The 17,169-nt window shown below is 38.3% G+C and overlaps 1 protein-coding gene across 4 annotated transcripts in view; it reads left to right on the forward strand.

The window, feature by feature from the left end:
* dip2b (disco interacting protein 2 homolog B) overlaps positions 1 to 17,169 on the forward strand; it is a 203,356-nt gene that overhangs the window by 127,150 nt on the left and 59,037 nt on the right. For all 4 annotated transcript variants that reach the window (XM_062970969.1, XM_062970972.1, XM_062970971.1 and 1 more), the window contains 2 exons: positions 7,678 to 7,806; positions 11,159 to 11,284. In XM_062970969.1, the coding sequence (XP_062827039.1) occupies positions 7,678 to 7,806; positions 11,159 to 11,284 (255 nt within the window). The remainder of the gene's footprint in view (positions 1 to 7,677; positions 7,807 to 11,158; positions 11,285 to 17,169) is intronic.

A 17,169-nucleotide genomic window follows, 5' to 3' on the forward strand; every position in this document is an offset into this window, starting at 1 on the left:
TGGCACTAGGAGCAACAACAGCAGCAGCGGCTGGGCCAAGCTCCCTTGTTGGACATCCCAGAGGATGTCCAACAAGGGAGCAGTGGCGGTGTTGATAGCCACTCAGACAGCGCTAACCCCAAGGCCTCGCAATTCTACTCTTCCTTGTCCTTACCTCTCCGCCTTCCCCTGATGGCAGCGGCCCAAACAACAGCCCCAGCCATTGGGGGCGTGGGGAGGAGGACAGCGAAGAGGAAGAAGAAGGGGATCCTTAGATGGTGTCTGACCCAGCCCCCTTCAACCAGGCAGGAAGACACACTCAAAGCACCTATTGGTGGCCATCCAGTCTCTGTTTAAAAACCTCCAGAGAGGTTTAATCATGACAGAAGTAGAGTGCTGGTTCTGTAGGTACTGCTATAACTTTTATAGTTTCCACAATTTGTTGATTGAGTTACAATAATTACCACTAAAATGAATAATTTTCTAATTAAGAAAATAAAATCTGTTGACAGGGATGTTTGTGATGAATCACATGGAGTGTCTATAGAGGAAACTATCCAAGAATCAAGTGTAGTACATAAGGAGTGTAAAGGAAAAAATTCCAAACCTCGTTTATACAGTAAAGTTTATATGAAACCTATCTATCCACACACACACACACACACACACACACACACACACACACACACACTGTTTCCCTGAAAATAAGACATACCGATAACATAAGCTGTAGCAGGATTTCTAAGCATTTGCGCAATATAAGCCATACCCAGAAAATAAGACATAGTGATAGGTGTTGTTATACAGCGTACAAAGGTCAGCTCCCCCTGTCAGGTCCTGGTCGTTCTGTGCGTGCTGCAAGCTGAGGCATAGTGGGAGACATAGAAAGTGAAAGTAAAAGTCTCCTCAGTGAAATAAGGAACAGGATGCTCTGCTTTAAGGATTGTGTGTCCTCAGGGAGAAGAAGTAAAGCTGTGACTGCCGTTTTACTGAGCACTGTGGATCTCTCTCCCCCAGCACCAACCAGCAACAGTCTGTGGGTCTCTCTCACCCCACACAAACCCCAGTAAAGCTGCTGCTCCCCAGCACTGACCTGAAACAGTCTGTAGGCCTCTATCACCCCACACAAAACCAGGGGATAGGGGAAAAGCTTCAGCAAGCAGTCTGCTACTGAGCCCAGAGAGATTTATTTATTTACAGTATTTATATTCCGCCCTTCTCACCCCGAAGGGGACTCAGGGCAGATCACATTACACATATAAGGCAAACATTCAGTGCCTTGACATAGAACAAAGACAAAGACAAACGCAGGCTCCGAGCTGGCCTCGAACTCATGACCTCTTGGTCAGAGTGATTGGTCTCAGCTGGCTGCAGCTGGCTGCTCACCAGCTTGCGCCACAGCCCGATTATCCCATAAAAGCAGATTGTTGTACCATACTTAATAAAAAGAAGACATCCCCTCAAAATAAGCCATAGTGTGTCTTCTTAAGGAAAGATAAATATAAGACAGCGTTTTATTTTTGGTGAAACACGGTATATCGCACACATTCCTTTATTCTGTGGAACTCTTATAAGGGGTTGGTTTTAACCTCCAGTTTGCTAGTAAAACTTACAATGTTGCAAAATGATGTATGTCTAAAAACCATGTCACCAACATAAAAAGTTTGGGGAGCTCTCCTTTAAAAAAATTTTTTAGATGTTTACTTTTTAATTAATGAATTTTTATTTTTCATATTTTTATTTACATCTATTAAAAACATATAGTGTGAACAGAATACAAAATAATGAACATTTTACAAGCACTTAACCCCATCACCTAGGCCAAATCAAGTATTGTTTCCTTTGCCATAAATTTACGAGTCAACCAATAAACAAATGTTGTACCCAAAATTCCTGACCAACAAGGTTGTATTGTATCTGTTATTTAACAGAAATAAAAATAATTTCTGTTAAGCGGAGCTAGGCTATTACCGATATATTAATACAGTAGAGTCTCACTTATGCAAGCTAAATGGGCCGGCAGAACCTTGGATAAGCGAATATCTTGGATAATAAGGAGGGATTAAGGAAAAGCCTATTAAACATCAAATTAGGTTATGATTTTACAAATTAAGCAACGAAACATAATGTTATACAACAAATTTGACAGAAAAAGTAGTTCAATACGCAGTAATGTTATGTTGTAATTACTGTATTTACAAATTTAGTACCAAAATATCATGATATATTGAAAACATTGACTACAAAAATGCTTTGGATAATCCAGAACCTTGGATAAGCGAGTCTTGGATAAATGAGACTCAACTGTATGTGAGTATCTGCACGGACAAACCTTTTTAAAAAATCAGAAAAATTAACCTGGGAAAGAACAACTTCCTCTTGGGAATGTTTACCTTCCCCCACTAGTTCTGCCCACCATCTTCTCACTCAGTAACACAGCAAAGCAATGCCGTTGGGAGGAATGGCCATATGCCCAAAAGTCCAGATTTTATGTAAACTCTCATGACAAAAGGCAGTTTTTTAAAACACAAAGAAACATATTGCAAATAAATCTTAAGGTTGTCATGTGTCAAGATCAGAATGTTTGTGAGTATATTCTTTTTAGTCCATGTAGACAAGTCTTTAAGAAATTTTACGCTACAAACTTTGTTCTCTCAGTTTGTCTCTAAGGCGTTACAAGAGCCTTTTGCATATTGATATAGCTGTTAATGATAACTTGAGAAAGGATGACAATGCAAATTTGCAGAAACCATACATTTTCCAGTTCTTAAATTTCCTGTTTTGAGGGATTAGATTATTATGGCACTGATGTGTTATGGCAAAAGACACACAAGCTTGTAAATAAACATATGAGGCAAGGGAACCTGACTTCCCTCTATTTTTTTGTTTCTATTTTAATTTTTTAAAATTTTACATTAAAAGGGGAACTTAGTTATGTACAATAATGTTCCAGTGTAACAAAGTAGGAAAACTAAAACATGAGAGGAGGAAAGCTAGACATGTTAGTTATAAGATTCTATCAAAACAGACCACATACAAGTACATTTGTAAATTTTATCTATATGTAATTCTTTCAAATGTTACAATGATAATTATTTCAAATGTTGAAAGAAGTGTTAATCTTTTAGGAAACAAAAAGGCATAAAAGTACACTTTCATTGGCCATTTGTTTGTTTCCAAGAAACAGGTAAATAACTCAAAGGCATATCAAAAGCTTTTCAAAACCAAATTTACTTGTGTAATTATTTATTCCCAAAATATAGCTACTATAATACAACTTCAAAATATATGTGTTAAAGAAGCATTAGCAGCATTATACCTGATCTATAATTTGCTGATCTATAATGCTCTTTCTTGAATAGACATGACAATCAATATACTCAAAGGAGCAATTTCTACAGTTTAAGATACAGTCAGAGATCTTTATCCATACGAATTATAGATGTTAAAACCCATGGCCACTGATTAATCAAAACTGGATGTTCCAATTCTTGATTACATTCTTGCAGTAAGTCTCACATGTCATATGTGTTCATAAATATAAAAATGTTGTGTCAAGGGATCTTCAAAAAGTTTTGACATTTTAAAAACTCTATTAAAATTTTCAAAAACAAATTGCATCACCTTTCTACATAACCACCTTCCTTTTTGTTGCAGTTTCCCAGTGTCATACCCCATTTAAATGCCATTAGCCAAAAAAAAGTGTAGCCACTGATGCACTGCTGCTTTCACATCATCTACTTGCTACTTGTGCTTATGCTTCTCTGTCAGTTGCTTAGGTAGGCACCCACCTAGCACCCATTTTACTGAACTTAAGGCTGTCATGAATCAGGGCATAGGCAGATCCAACACTCACAATTGGTTTTCCTTCAACCTCTTTGGTTCCTACTGTATTTTTGCGAATGGTTTTCAAGGTTCCTTCTTCATTCCTTGTGGCTGTGGCTGTAGCTAGATGTTTAGAGTGCTCTGCATCTAGAATCATAGAATCATAGAATAGTAGAATTGGAAGAGACCTCATGGGCCATCCAGTCCAACCCCCCGCTAAGAAGCAGGAAATCGCATTCAAAGCACCCCCGACAGATGCCCATCCAGCCTCTGCATTAAAAGCCTCCAAAGAAGGAGCCTCCACCACAGCCCAGGGGAGAGAGTTCCACTGTCGACCAGCCCTCACAGTGAGGAAGTTCTTCCTGATGTTCAGGTGGAATCTCCTTTCCTGTAGTTTGAAGCCATTGTTCCGCGTCCTAGTCTGCAGGGCAGCAGAAAACAAGCTTGCTCCCTCCTCCCTATGACTTCCCTTCACATATTTGTACATGGCTATCATGTCTCCTCTCAGCCTTCTCTTCTGCAGGCTAAACATCTGTCACACTAGTACTTCCATTTTTGAACATTTTAGTCTACTCATAGACAACTCTAGGAGAGAACTTTATCCTCATACTGAATAGACATACAGAAATGAATTTGTTCTCCTGGTACATGGCATGCCAACAAAAAGCATATGACAGAACACAGTTCCTCTTTGGTGCAAATTAGAAGTTTTACAATCATCTTCACTGCAGCATGACAGCTCTTGTACTAAACTGCAAGATCAGTCAGCTTGCCAGACAGACTAGTCACATGATACTGGCATGGCCAGTTACTACTACTCCCATCCTTTCAGTTTCCAACAAAAATATAAAAGTGTGGAAACTTTTTGAAGACTCATCGTATATAAATTATGGCTTAGGATTCTTGATAAGTCTCAACTAATTTCACTAAAATTAAGGAAAGCTCAGATGTTCTTAAAACTACAGGACCAAATCAAGATTTGAAGAAATGTTAACATAACAAATAATATAACTAATTTTAGACATAACATTTTAATCATGTTTAACCTTACCCTACAAACTCATTTTTAAACCTGCCTATCTCTCTAAATCTTGTAAATGATCATAATATCAGTAGTTTGAGCATTGGACTATGATTCTGGAGACCAGGGCTCATTCCCGAAAATATACTGAGTGACCTTGGGCCAATTACAAACTTTTAACCTTAGAACACTTCAGGATAAGTACACCAGCTCATAAATTAGGCAGCTGAAAAACACTTGGATTATCCAGCAATTAATTTCTGAGAGAAACTACTGCAGCCTCACTTTACCTATAGTACTGAAAACAAAATCTGTGTTCCAGATGGTACTGCTCCTCAAATTCTGCAGCTTAGATTTTAGTGTCTTTTGCAGCTCTAAATAAAAGAAACAGAGTTGACAAGGCTGTCCTATCTTAAAGACGAGAAAGTGTGAATCTAGGCTATTCACTTATCTTTTAGTTACAATATCTCTCAGTCTGGCCACTGCTGCATTGAAGTCTTGGCCACCTAAATTGTAAACATCTTACTTTTCCAAGCATTTCCCACCAGTCCTTTAAAAATGATTATACTGCATATCATATTTCCGAGTCAGGCAGCCTCCTATGAAATAATCCATTCCTCTATTGTTTTTTGTTTTTTTGCTACAATATGGTCTGCTCTATAAAAATAACCAGTACCAATTGTTCATTCAGAAAGGTCAGCAACTTTTAAAAAGAGCTTACTTCCCTTCTCACATCCAAACAAGAGTTTTAAAACAAATGTTTAAAATATGTTGTAATTTGCTCCCTTGTATTTGAATGCTTTGTTTTCTGTGTAATACTTTTAGCGGTGCTTATATCAACAGTGAGATTTGGTAGACTGTGATCATTTTCTTATTTGACTCAAATGATTTATACAGGTGTAAGCTGGGGGGGGTCGAAGGTTTTTCCTGGGTATATTCCGCTCCCAAAAACCACTTTACTGTGACACCCATTCTTTTAGGAACATCCATCTATATGCATAGTCCTTACTGGACTATTTTAAAGTGCTGGTTTTGACATACTGAGGAACTCCCCGCTTTCATAATCAACCTGCTTAACCCTTGCTTTGGAGGCCTTTTTCCTTAGTTCTTCAGCAATGCTGGTGAGTTCCAAGAGAAGGCTTTTCCTCCAGTGCTCCTGATGCTTTGGGGCTCTTTACATTTTGGTATACAGTCAGTCCCCAAGTTATGACCAACATAGGTTCTGTAGATTTGTTCTTAAGTGTAATTTGTATGTAGGTCATAACAGGTACATGTTTAAGTGTAACTCTTGCCATATATACACCTCTGTGGTCTTTGCTTTGCTGTCTGTACCCCTGTTCAGAAGATTCCATCTAACTTTCTGTCCCTGTGATAACCGGATTTTGGGGGAAAAAATGGCTTGTTGTGGAAACAAGGATTGGTGATAAAGTTTCTGTTTAGACACCTTTCCCCCATGATAACTCTTTTAGGAGTGAATTTCCCTTCCAGGGATAGATCTCTATCACCTGTTCTCTCATTTTTGTCCTTAACTATGAGTCATTTATAAGCTGGAATTTGCCCAGAGGAGGGCGACTAAAATGATCAAGGGTCTGGATCAAAGAACTGGGTATATTTAGCTTGCAGAAGAGATGGCTGAGAGGAGACATGATGAAGGCCATGTATCAAGATGTATGGGGAAGTCATAGGGAGGAGGGAGCAAGTTTGTTTTTTGCTGCCTGGGAAACTAGGACACAGAACAATGGCTTCAAACTGCAGGAAAGGAGATTCCACCTGAACATTAGGCAGAACTTCCTCATTGAGAGCTGTTCAGCAGTGGAACCCTCTGTCCCGGAGTGTGGTGGAGGCTCCTTCTTTGGAGGCTTTTAAACAGAGGTTGGATAGCCATCTGTCGGGGGGGCTTGAATGCAGTTTTCCTGCTTTTTGGCAGGTGGTTGGACTGGATGGCCCACGTGGTCTCTTCCAACTCTATGATTCTATGATTCTAAGTCAAATGTTTGCAACGGTCTGTATATATGGTCTTCCTTTTATATACTGCCCTTCAATCCTGCCAGGACCCCCTCCAGAGGCTGCCTGTGAGCTACACAAATTCTCACTCCTAAAAGCATGGACAGTTAGACATATAATATAAAAAACTATGCCAGGATGTGTGTGTGTTAGAATTGTTCATTCTCTTCTGTTTGGTGGCTCCTCTGTCTACCGCTCTCTTTCTCCACTTGTTTATTTTTTCAATAATGGCACTCTTTTTTCCTCTAAAGACAAAGAGAGGAAGAAGGCAGATACAGTAACTGTAAACACTGCTGTGCTAGGAAGTACAGAGTAGTTAGGGCCTGGAAATGTGGTTGGAGACAGCTTTTCTGTTGTAGCAGGACGGTAATATATTTCAGCTGTTAGAAGAATAAAAGTCCATCCTTTGGGATTTTTAAATGTTAGAACAAGCATAGTGGTTTGATGATCAGTAGTTTACTGCATCATGTGTTAGTGGTGGGAATTGCACATCACCATATACATATTACTTATATGTGCACACATTTGCTGAATACATTTCAGTAGATATCTAAATATAAGAAGGCCACAAATAGAGAACTTCTAATTTATTCCAGTATGTACATGTGTATACATATGTGCAGAACAGTATTAAAAATAGCAATAGATGTGCCCACACAGCTTGACACACCAGTTTAAGCTATCACTTTAAAGATGCAATTGTTTCTCAGATATTAATTTTCATTCAAATGCCCCATATTCTTCTTGTACAATTGGTACATAGACAAAGTTAGTGGAGATTGTCAACAGGGGCCAAACTATGCCCTCTTTACGTTTCTAAATATTTAAAATGTTGCCTCTTTCCACAGGGGTTGATCCAGGTGTGCAAAAGGAATCCCGAAATCAAACACCAGCTCCGTCTGCAGCTCCAGCTCCATCTTCATCCAAGTACCATCGAGGCCGGTCCGGGGGAGCCAGAGATGAACGCTATCGATCTGGTGAGGCAACTTTAAAGTCATATGAGGAACAGAGTTTATTGTGGGGGGTTTTCTGATTTGAGAAAGGCTGTGCCTATAGCCTTTAAAATATAACTTTTCAGATATCTGGAACAGATTATATAAAAAAATAGAATGTGTAATCAGTTGTGTCCATGAAACATATACACAACTGAAAGTTTGGCATACACATAAATGATAGTCTAATAGAGTATGTGTCAGGATTATTTGGGGCTTTTAAAAAATGATTTTGGTTTTTTGCAATACCATCTTCATTCATTAGATGGAAAACTCCCCTTTCCTCTCCTTGCAGGAAAATATGATCCTGGGACAGGCAGGTCTGAGATATTAACTTCACCAAAGGGCTCCAGGCAACTATGTATCCCCAAATCTTTAATTTTTAATTCTTCAATTAAAGAAAGCCATGAATTTCTTTTCTGACTAGTTAAACTTCACTCGGCAAGACAGCAATCATCAAGTTGTTTTTCAGTTCGGAAACTCTGTATAGCTTTCCTATGACATTTTTTCCTTGCATAGGGAAAACATGCATCTTTGTATGGGATACAACCACAGAGACATAAACACTTTACAGAAGACCTAGTGATAGAAGAAATAGTGGGTTACAATCAGATTTTGAGGAACTTCTGCATCTCAATTCCCTACACCAAATAACTTGTTGTGAACAAGGTTCCAATTTTGCTTGGGAAGACTTGGACAGATGTTGTGTATGTTCAGGATCTGATTGATGAAATGTTAGAAATTGCTTATGTGTTGTAAAGCTATTTGTTTCGTAGAGTTATTAACCATTTTTTATCTCGTGTAACTTTTAATTAATGAGTGTCAGCATGTTGTAATTGTTTGTTGGACTGTGTCACTGGAGACCAGGGTTCAGATCCATGCTTAGCTATGGAAACCCACTGGGTGACCCAGGGCAGGTCACACTCTCTCAGTCTCAGAGGAAGGCAAAGGCCTGTGAACAAAACTTGCCAAGAAATCTCTGTAATAATCATAAGTTGTAAATGAATTGAAAGCACACAACACCAACATTGCTTTTTCTGTTATCCTTGTACACTGTATTCCATATAATACAATTATTCTCAATTGTTTAAATTTGAAGTTATGAATTTTATTTATTTGGAATGGAGGATACAGTTAGTTTGAGCTGAAGGGAAAAAATCCCTGTTAGCCAAGATGTATTCCTGCTCCTCCAAGAATACGCATAAGAGTTTTCTCATTCTTCTAGTTTTGGTAACCATCTGCCACCATATGTTCTCTCTTCTAAGATTTAGGAAAAAAATCAAGCCCTGAAATGTGTGAATCATGTTGAGTTGGTTTTATTTGTAGAGCTGAACTATTGTACTTGTCCAGATGAGTCATGTTCAGTAGGTGGTGCTTACGCCATGAACTATGTTATTTTTTGCCAGACCTCCTGTAGGCTGATCCCCTTGGTCCCTTTCAACTTCTTGAAATGACCCTTCTGAAGCACAGTGCTTAGACCTGGGCAGGCTGCTTTTCTTGAACTCACAAAGCTGTTCCAGGCCTTTGAGACCAAAGGGAGAGTATGAACAATTTAGTCCTCAATAGCAGATTTTTCTAACAGACTTTGAGAAGAAACCTCTCAACTCTGAATACAAGAGGTGTTGTTGTTTTTTTTAAAAAAAAGTAATACAACTCAAGATTTATGAGTTGCACTTGTTTGTCATTTTAACTGGACTTGTTTCTCTTACTCTTTCTGACAGTGATGAAATTGCAGTACTTTGGGAGTGTTTTTCTGTGGTCTTAATTTGCAATGACGAATGCTGCAGCAATATCTCTTATTTCTCCCTCAGCATTGTCCATACTGCTTTAGGGCTGATGAAAATTGCATCTTTACTGTCAAAGTTGCCTAAGTCTGCAGTAACTTATAATTTATTTGCTACTTTGAGACTGAAACAAAAGGTGAAGTTACATATATGCTAGCATATTCCCTGATTGGCACTTGTCTTACGTTGTGGTATATTATATAGGCCTGATCTTGACCAAACTTCTAGGGGCCCATATGTCTCTGAAACAGATATATTAGATCATATTGCATATGTGAATTCCTTCTCCTCCTTCATTTCCTGTACGCCTATTTTTCAAGTGTAGGCGAACAGAATTTTGCCTCCCCCCCGAACAATCACTAAAAAATAAAAGCATTGGATAAGCGAAAATGTTGGATAATAAGGAGGGATTAAGGAAAAGCTATTAAACATCAAATTACATTAAGATTTTACAAATTAAGCACCAAAACATCATGTTTTACAACAAATCAACAGAAAAAGCAGTCTCGAATGCGCCCTCGTATTTAAGTGCACTCTCCCTCCAGAGGTGGTTCCAATTAACTGAATACTCCAGTATGAGTTGGATATCACTTAATGGTAAATCTGATCTTGTTGAACACCTACAGATCTGCACATCTGAATCTATGATCTGTGTGGGAAAATGTCTGGTTGATGTCTCGTTTTGGAAAATGAAGGGTTTCTTGGGAGATGCATGGTGAAGTCAATTTTGTGATAAATTTTTAATTGAAAATCATTTTAGATCCAGTGTAGATTTTTAGTTTATGTACCTTTAGTTGACCCGTGATTTAGTATGTTTTCAAAATAAATTGCCTTTAATTTGATTTGATTTATCTCTACTTTGGAAATAACTATGAAAGAGAGGATGGTACAGACATCCTGGGGATTTTGACCTGTTAATTACAACTTGAAAATACTTTTATGATATTTTTCTATGCAATCAAGAGCTCCTGTATGACTGATGTACAGGAAATGAATGAGATAAAATGTTTGCAGTTTCCCCTACATCACTAAGCTGTGTTGTTCTCAAGGGTCTCCTTTTTATCCAGAACATCATTGCAGGGCAGAAAATAGTCTGCAAGATGAACAAATCAGGAAGTTTGGACCATGCCCAATAAATATATGAAACATTAAATTTTTTGAGAAAACGATAACTTTCTGTAGAAAAGGTAGCAAAAAGGAAAAAAAAATCTAGAAACTGTTCTATCAATCAAACCAATTGAAATCCTTTCAAATCATATGAAATCAGCTATGTATTCAGAGTCACTACTCAGATGTTAAGAATTGTGATATTTTGCATTTATGAAAGATCTAGCTCTCCAGCAGATCAGAGCAAAGTGAGAGCTTTGGATTGGTGCAGGTTAAGTAAATTTTAAAATATTTGCAACTATGCCCAATACTGTTCCTCTAAACTTTGTCACTTGGCTCAACATTTGTTGCACAACTACAGAAAGATAATGCATTCCCGCATGCTTGATTATGGCTTTTTGTTCCTCCTTGCAGAATCATAATGTGCTTTTCTCCCCCCATCCCAGACATCCATACGGAAGCAGTGCAAGCAGCATTGGCAAAACATAAGGAGCAGAAGATGGCGTTGCCAATGCCAACGAAAAGGCGGTCCACATTTGTACAGTCCCCAGCTGATGCCTGCACTCCTCCAGGTTAGGGAGAATCCGGCTTGAAATTTCAATGATATCTTCATACAGCCTTTCTTTTCTTTTCTTTTCTTTTCTTTTGTTTTCTTTTTACAGTCATTCTCCTACCACCTCAAGTGTATTTCTAGTATTTTCCTTAAGAAGATGTAAAAACTACTTTGTACAAATATCTAAACTGAAAAATCAATTGTGTATATTTATTTCCATTATTCTGGCTCATAATTTGTTTTTATAAAAGTAGACTTTTGCATGCAAATGCTGAGGATTAAAACACTATTGACTTCTGGTTGTCCATGCAAGTGCTGGGATTGTTTTGAAAGTCAGGACTGAGTTCTAGCCCTTCGAAAAACGAGAGCAGGAGTTCCCCTCTAAATATGTGCAGAATTCATTTCTTCCCACTGCTGTCCACATGGCAATGCATTAGTTTTCAGCACTTTTATGGTGTAAGCTTGTGATTCTACAGCACACATTAACATCATTTTTTAAAAAAAATGACCATAGCTACTAATCCTGGGGTTAACATGACATGGCTATATGAACATTTCTTTTTATGGTGTTTGGTTTGAGATGTTAGTTTGTATACAGAGATCACCATTTAACAAAGCTATTCAGTTGGCTGTTGTTATAAATCCTAGTGGTTTTCTGATGCGTACATTTTATTTTATCTCAAGCTGTAGCAAACTGTGTACATTCATTTTTACAAACTCACCATGCTTTTGATAATGGTAATCAGTGTAACCTCCAGATTATGACAACAGGATAGAACCCCTATTCAAGGAGAAAAAGGAAACAACACTATATTTGATTCTGTGTTACTATAATACTAACAGAATTCAAGACAATAGTTGTGTTAATTTGAAATGTCAGTATGCAAATGGAACTTACAACACCTTTGAAACTGACAGAGAAAAAATTGCAGCATAAACTTTCATAGACTTAGTCTACTTCCTCATAAAACTGGAGTGACCTGGTACCTAAGAAAGGACATTTATGAGCTGACTGTATGAATAGCCATAGAAATGCAAAATATGGATATGGTGATGAGGTGGCATGTTCAGTTCCTTCAAGGAAGGAGGAAAGATGTTGCCTGAGGCCAGAGTGGGTGGATAACCATATGAATGGTGGAGGGAGTTATTAGAATGTAGTGTGATGTTGGCTGGGAACCACAGAGTTGATGTAACAAGCTAGCCAAAAATGTCCTTGTGAGTCTGAGGTGTTAACTAGTGTTATAATATGTGCACTGTACCAGGAATCGTCTCTGTTCAGCCTACTGATGATGGACTGGAAAATGTGAATATACTTCAGTTCAGCTGTTCCTCCAGTTTTCCTTCATAGAATGATCAGATGAAGTTGAACCCTCTGTTAGATGACATTTTTCAGGCACCGGTTCTAGGGCCAGAAAGTAAATTGCGTTTGCATGGGACATCATAACTGAAGAACAGGTAGATTCGTAAAGGCAAAGATGGCATTTAGCTGCCCCCTTTCCAGCAAAAAGTGGAAAAAAGCTGTGCACTTCATGCCACAAACTGTTTCATCAACTGAAGTTCTTCACAGACTCAGTCAGAACTCTGCCTCTTTGCAGTCTTATGATACACACAAGAGTGAGTAGCATATTCAGCATATTTATCTACATTAATGTGCAGGGATTTAGGGATGCTAATATCTGTCAGTCTTGGGAATTTGATTAATTGTAATCTGAGGTTCATAGTGTCAGTTATCTGCTAACTGTTCGAGTGGTGACAACCAGGAAAGGAAAGTCTACCTGGGGCTTTTGGGCATTTTGGACAGCACTTGTCAATTAGTCTAAGTAGAATAGTTGATCAATGGTAATTTTCTCTGAGAAATGCATTGATAATTTGTTGTAGTTGAAATCTAATTGCATCTCCTTCCTGGATGGCCAGCCAAGAAAGGCAGGAATCAAGAAAGTATTCACCAATTGAAACTGATTCAGTGTAATTCCACTCACAGAGTTGCAGGACACCTCATTATTGACTTCTGCTGTAATAATTGTGTCTTAGGTACATGTATTGTTGCATTTAGCTCTGGGATGTATATTAATTTGGTTTTTCCTCCAGTGTATGTGAAGAGATGTGTTGCCATAAGCAGTGTATTCCTGCAGGTTTCTCAGCACACATCATGCTTCGGAGGATATAGCCTACTGTCCAAACGAAGGTCATGCAATAGTATACCCACCAGTCCCTAAAGTGCAGCTCCATCTTATGAGCAGCAAATGTTCCTGCAGTATGTATAACAGAGTGAATGTCAGTATTTCCTGCAGCAACTATATCAAAATGAGGTAATATATATCCATCAGCATGTACCTAAGATATCTGATGTGGTCAGGTCTTTAGGTATGCATTAACACAGACTGAGAGATATATGAAGATTTGTCTATATTGTTCATGCTTTGTGTATTTTATGCAGGATACATGATGGTGTGTCCACAGAAAATACATGTGCATGCAGCATGGAATTGCCCTTAGGAAATAGAGTGCTCGATCTCTTTGTTTTGGTCTATTGCCTATGAAGTCTCCTACCTACATATCATCTTTTCCATATATATTTAGAATGAGTTATTATCCCATTTTGGTCTTGTCAAAGTAACACCCTTCATTAAATCTCCCATGTGTTCTGGCAGTTGATATGCTTTACATTTTCAGTGTCTTCAACGACTACAACAACACCGCAGGCTTACTGGGACCGGACAGTGAACCTTAATGTTGTCTCTTTCTTCAGAACAAATGCAGAAGACTGTATATGGAGGATGGGTAGTGTTTACAGCATCTAGCACAGTTTGAGGGTTCCCAAGTTCCTTGAATGTGACCTAATTGTATAGACATTCACATTCTTTCAGATGGTTGAATTAGTGTTGTCTCATTTCTCTGTGTAAGGCTGAATTCATTCCCTAATGTCATGAGGTTATATTACTTCAGCGTCTCCATTTGTAGGGGTCCTTTGTGTGTTCAGATATTACTCAGTCATGTGCACTAGCTCATCAGCAAGCAGCCATGTGCACAATAAGGATAGAAATCCACAGAACATTTCCCCTTCTTTTATTTTCTCTCCCGCCACAACGCCTATATGTAGCCACACTGTTACTGTCCTTTAGATTACAATAGCCTGCAGCATATACAACCAAAGTCAAAACAATGGTGATTCCTAGAAACAAACCTGGTATAGCAAACCTGGTATAGCAAATATTGTGTCTTATCCAAGTTTATTGAAATGATCACCTCTTGTATCAAATAATTTATTTTGTGCAAATTATAGACCAGAGTTAGTAAAGGCTATTAGGAAACAATTTGACGGATGTGGATGCATTCCTTGTTTAGCTGTCATATACTGTAGATATAGTCTGTATGGTAACTTGGATATATCCCTTCATGTCTTTCTCACAACACTAGGAGTGCTGATGAGATATAGAATGATCCCTACCCAGTAATGTCAGTGCTTTGGAACTGACTAAAAACCAGATTTAACACAGGATTCTCTTACTGAGTGAATTATTTTCCTAACAGTTTGTCAGTTTGCTAGCTTGAAAAGTAATTTTGTTTTTAGGAAGGTTTGTTTGGGTTTTTTTTTAGGGGAGGTATACTTCAATGACCAGCAGTGTATTCTCTTTTCCAGCTCTACTATACTTCTGTGGCATTGCATGTTTCAAATTTTAATTATGTATATAGCCTCTTTTTTTAGTAACTGGGTTATATAATCCTGCAAAACTGCATATGTAATTAACTTTACAAAGTCATTTTAGCCACCTTGAAGCTTTATATATAGCACTTTGTTTTTGCACGGTGGAAAATATGAAGCATTTATTCTAGATGTTTGAATTAATTATGGTGTTCCATTTAAACATGAACCGTGCTCCCCCTTATGCATCTATCTTTTCTGTGTATGCTGGCATGGATAAATCCAGGTAACAAGACTGGAAAATGTCTATCAAGATGCCCATTAAAAAGTCAAAAGGAAAACACAAAGCCTTTTTAAAATTTGTGTCCCATCAACTGAGTAATGAACAGGGGATATTTCTGAATATGCTAGAAAATAAATGCTTTCCCAAGACTAGACTATATCACATGTATTTTTGCAGATTTGATTATTTGCTGATTTAATTAATAGTTTCTCTCTAGGAATCTCTAGGTCTTCCAGCATAATTCCATGGGCAATCTTTGGCAGACCATAGAGTAGCCTAGAAGATCCCAGAGTTTTCTAGAGATGTGTTCTCAGGTTTTAAAAAACACATTTTTCTGCATTTGTGGAGATTCTCTGCCTGTGGACCCTACAAAGCTGGAGAAATAAAATTGTTATTGTTGTTATTGTGCTGATATACCCTGGTTAAGGTACATGTCATATCAGTAAGGGGTAGTGAACTTAAACCTTAGAGGCATAGGTTCAAATACTGACTTGGACATCTTGCACTGTGGGTTACCTTGAGCTGCCTTTGTGCCTCAAGTGATCTTGCTCGTCTTTGGTTTAAAGAGACATGCTGGAAGATCTAGAGAGAATGAGAGAGAACATATTAGGCAAATCTGTGAATACATTGATCCCTATCTTGTTCATAACATGGGGACTGCCTGTAATTAAATCTGCAAAAGTCAAACCCATAAATGTGGAGAGCTGACAATTCAGATGTGTGTTTGTTGATAAAAGAAGACTAAATAACAACAACAACAAAAATACTTTATTTATATTCCTCTCTATTTCCCCGAGGGGACTCAGAGTGGATTGCAACATACACAGCAAACATTCAATGCCTTTTTAATACAGTGGAATAACAAGACATACAAATACACAGAACAAAGGTAAAGGCTTCCCCTCTCATCTCCGGCTTTCTGGAGGCGGTGCTCAACTCTAGCTATGGGGAGGTGCTCTTGTTCCATTTCAAGCCAAGGAGCCTGTTATCTGTAGACGCCTCATGGTCATGTTTGCCAGCATGGCTGCATGGGTGCCTTTATTATCTTCCCACCAAAGAGGTACCTATCGAACTACTCACATTTGCATGTTTTCAAACTGCTAGGTTGGCAGGAGCTATTTATTATTATTTATTTACTTTATTTTTACCCCACCATTCTCGACCCCAGATGGAACTCAAGACGGCTTATAAATTCTGCAAAAATTCATTGCCACACAGGTAAACAATAAAACACATCTCACCAAAATATAAACAGTCTAAAGATATAAGCTAGAGCTAACAACGGGAGCTCACCCCAACCCACGACTTTAGGTCAGCAGATTCAACAGTTCAGTGGTTTAACCTGTTGTGCCTACAGCCTCCTAAATGAAAATGAAACATTTTCTAAAGTAGCAACTATTTTGAGCTGGTTCTACACTAAGCTGACATTAAATAATGTTCCAAAAATACTGAAGAGAAAGTTCAACTTGAGCATTCAGCTCCTTCCCCTGAATTTAGTGGCATGAACTACATTTTTTAGTTTTTAAATAGTATGTGACCTCTATGTCTTCTGCTCTAGCTCCAAAATGTGTTCTCGGCCAAGCTAACTATTTTCAGTCATAGCTGGTCTGTGGTGGGATCTGGGACAAATGCAATGAAATTGGCACCCAAATTCTTCCGTTTCCTACCCCCGCTTCATCCTAGTGAAAGTACTTGCCAAAAATTGGTGCCTAAAGCAGAAGCAAATTGAAACAAACAAAATCAAAAACTTGGCATTATACTAGATTTCCTTTGACCAGAAGCTAGCCTCTGGTGTCACTGTGAGAAGGTCCTCCATTTTGCATGTGACAGGGCTCAGGTTGCATTGTAATAAGTGATCTGTGGTTTGTTCTTCTCTACACTCACATGTCATGTACTGCACTTTGTAGCCCCATTTCCTAAGATTGGCTCTGCATTTCATGGTGCCAGAATGCAGTCTGTTCAGCACTTTCCAAGTTGC

This window comes from Anolis carolinensis, chromosome 2 (genome assembly GCF_035594765.1).
Source record: "Anolis carolinensis isolate JA03-04 chromosome 2, rAnoCar3.1.pri, whole genome shotgun sequence".
NCBI classification, from domain to species: domain Eukaryota; kingdom Metazoa; phylum Chordata; class Lepidosauria; order Squamata; family Dactyloidae; genus Anolis; species Anolis carolinensis.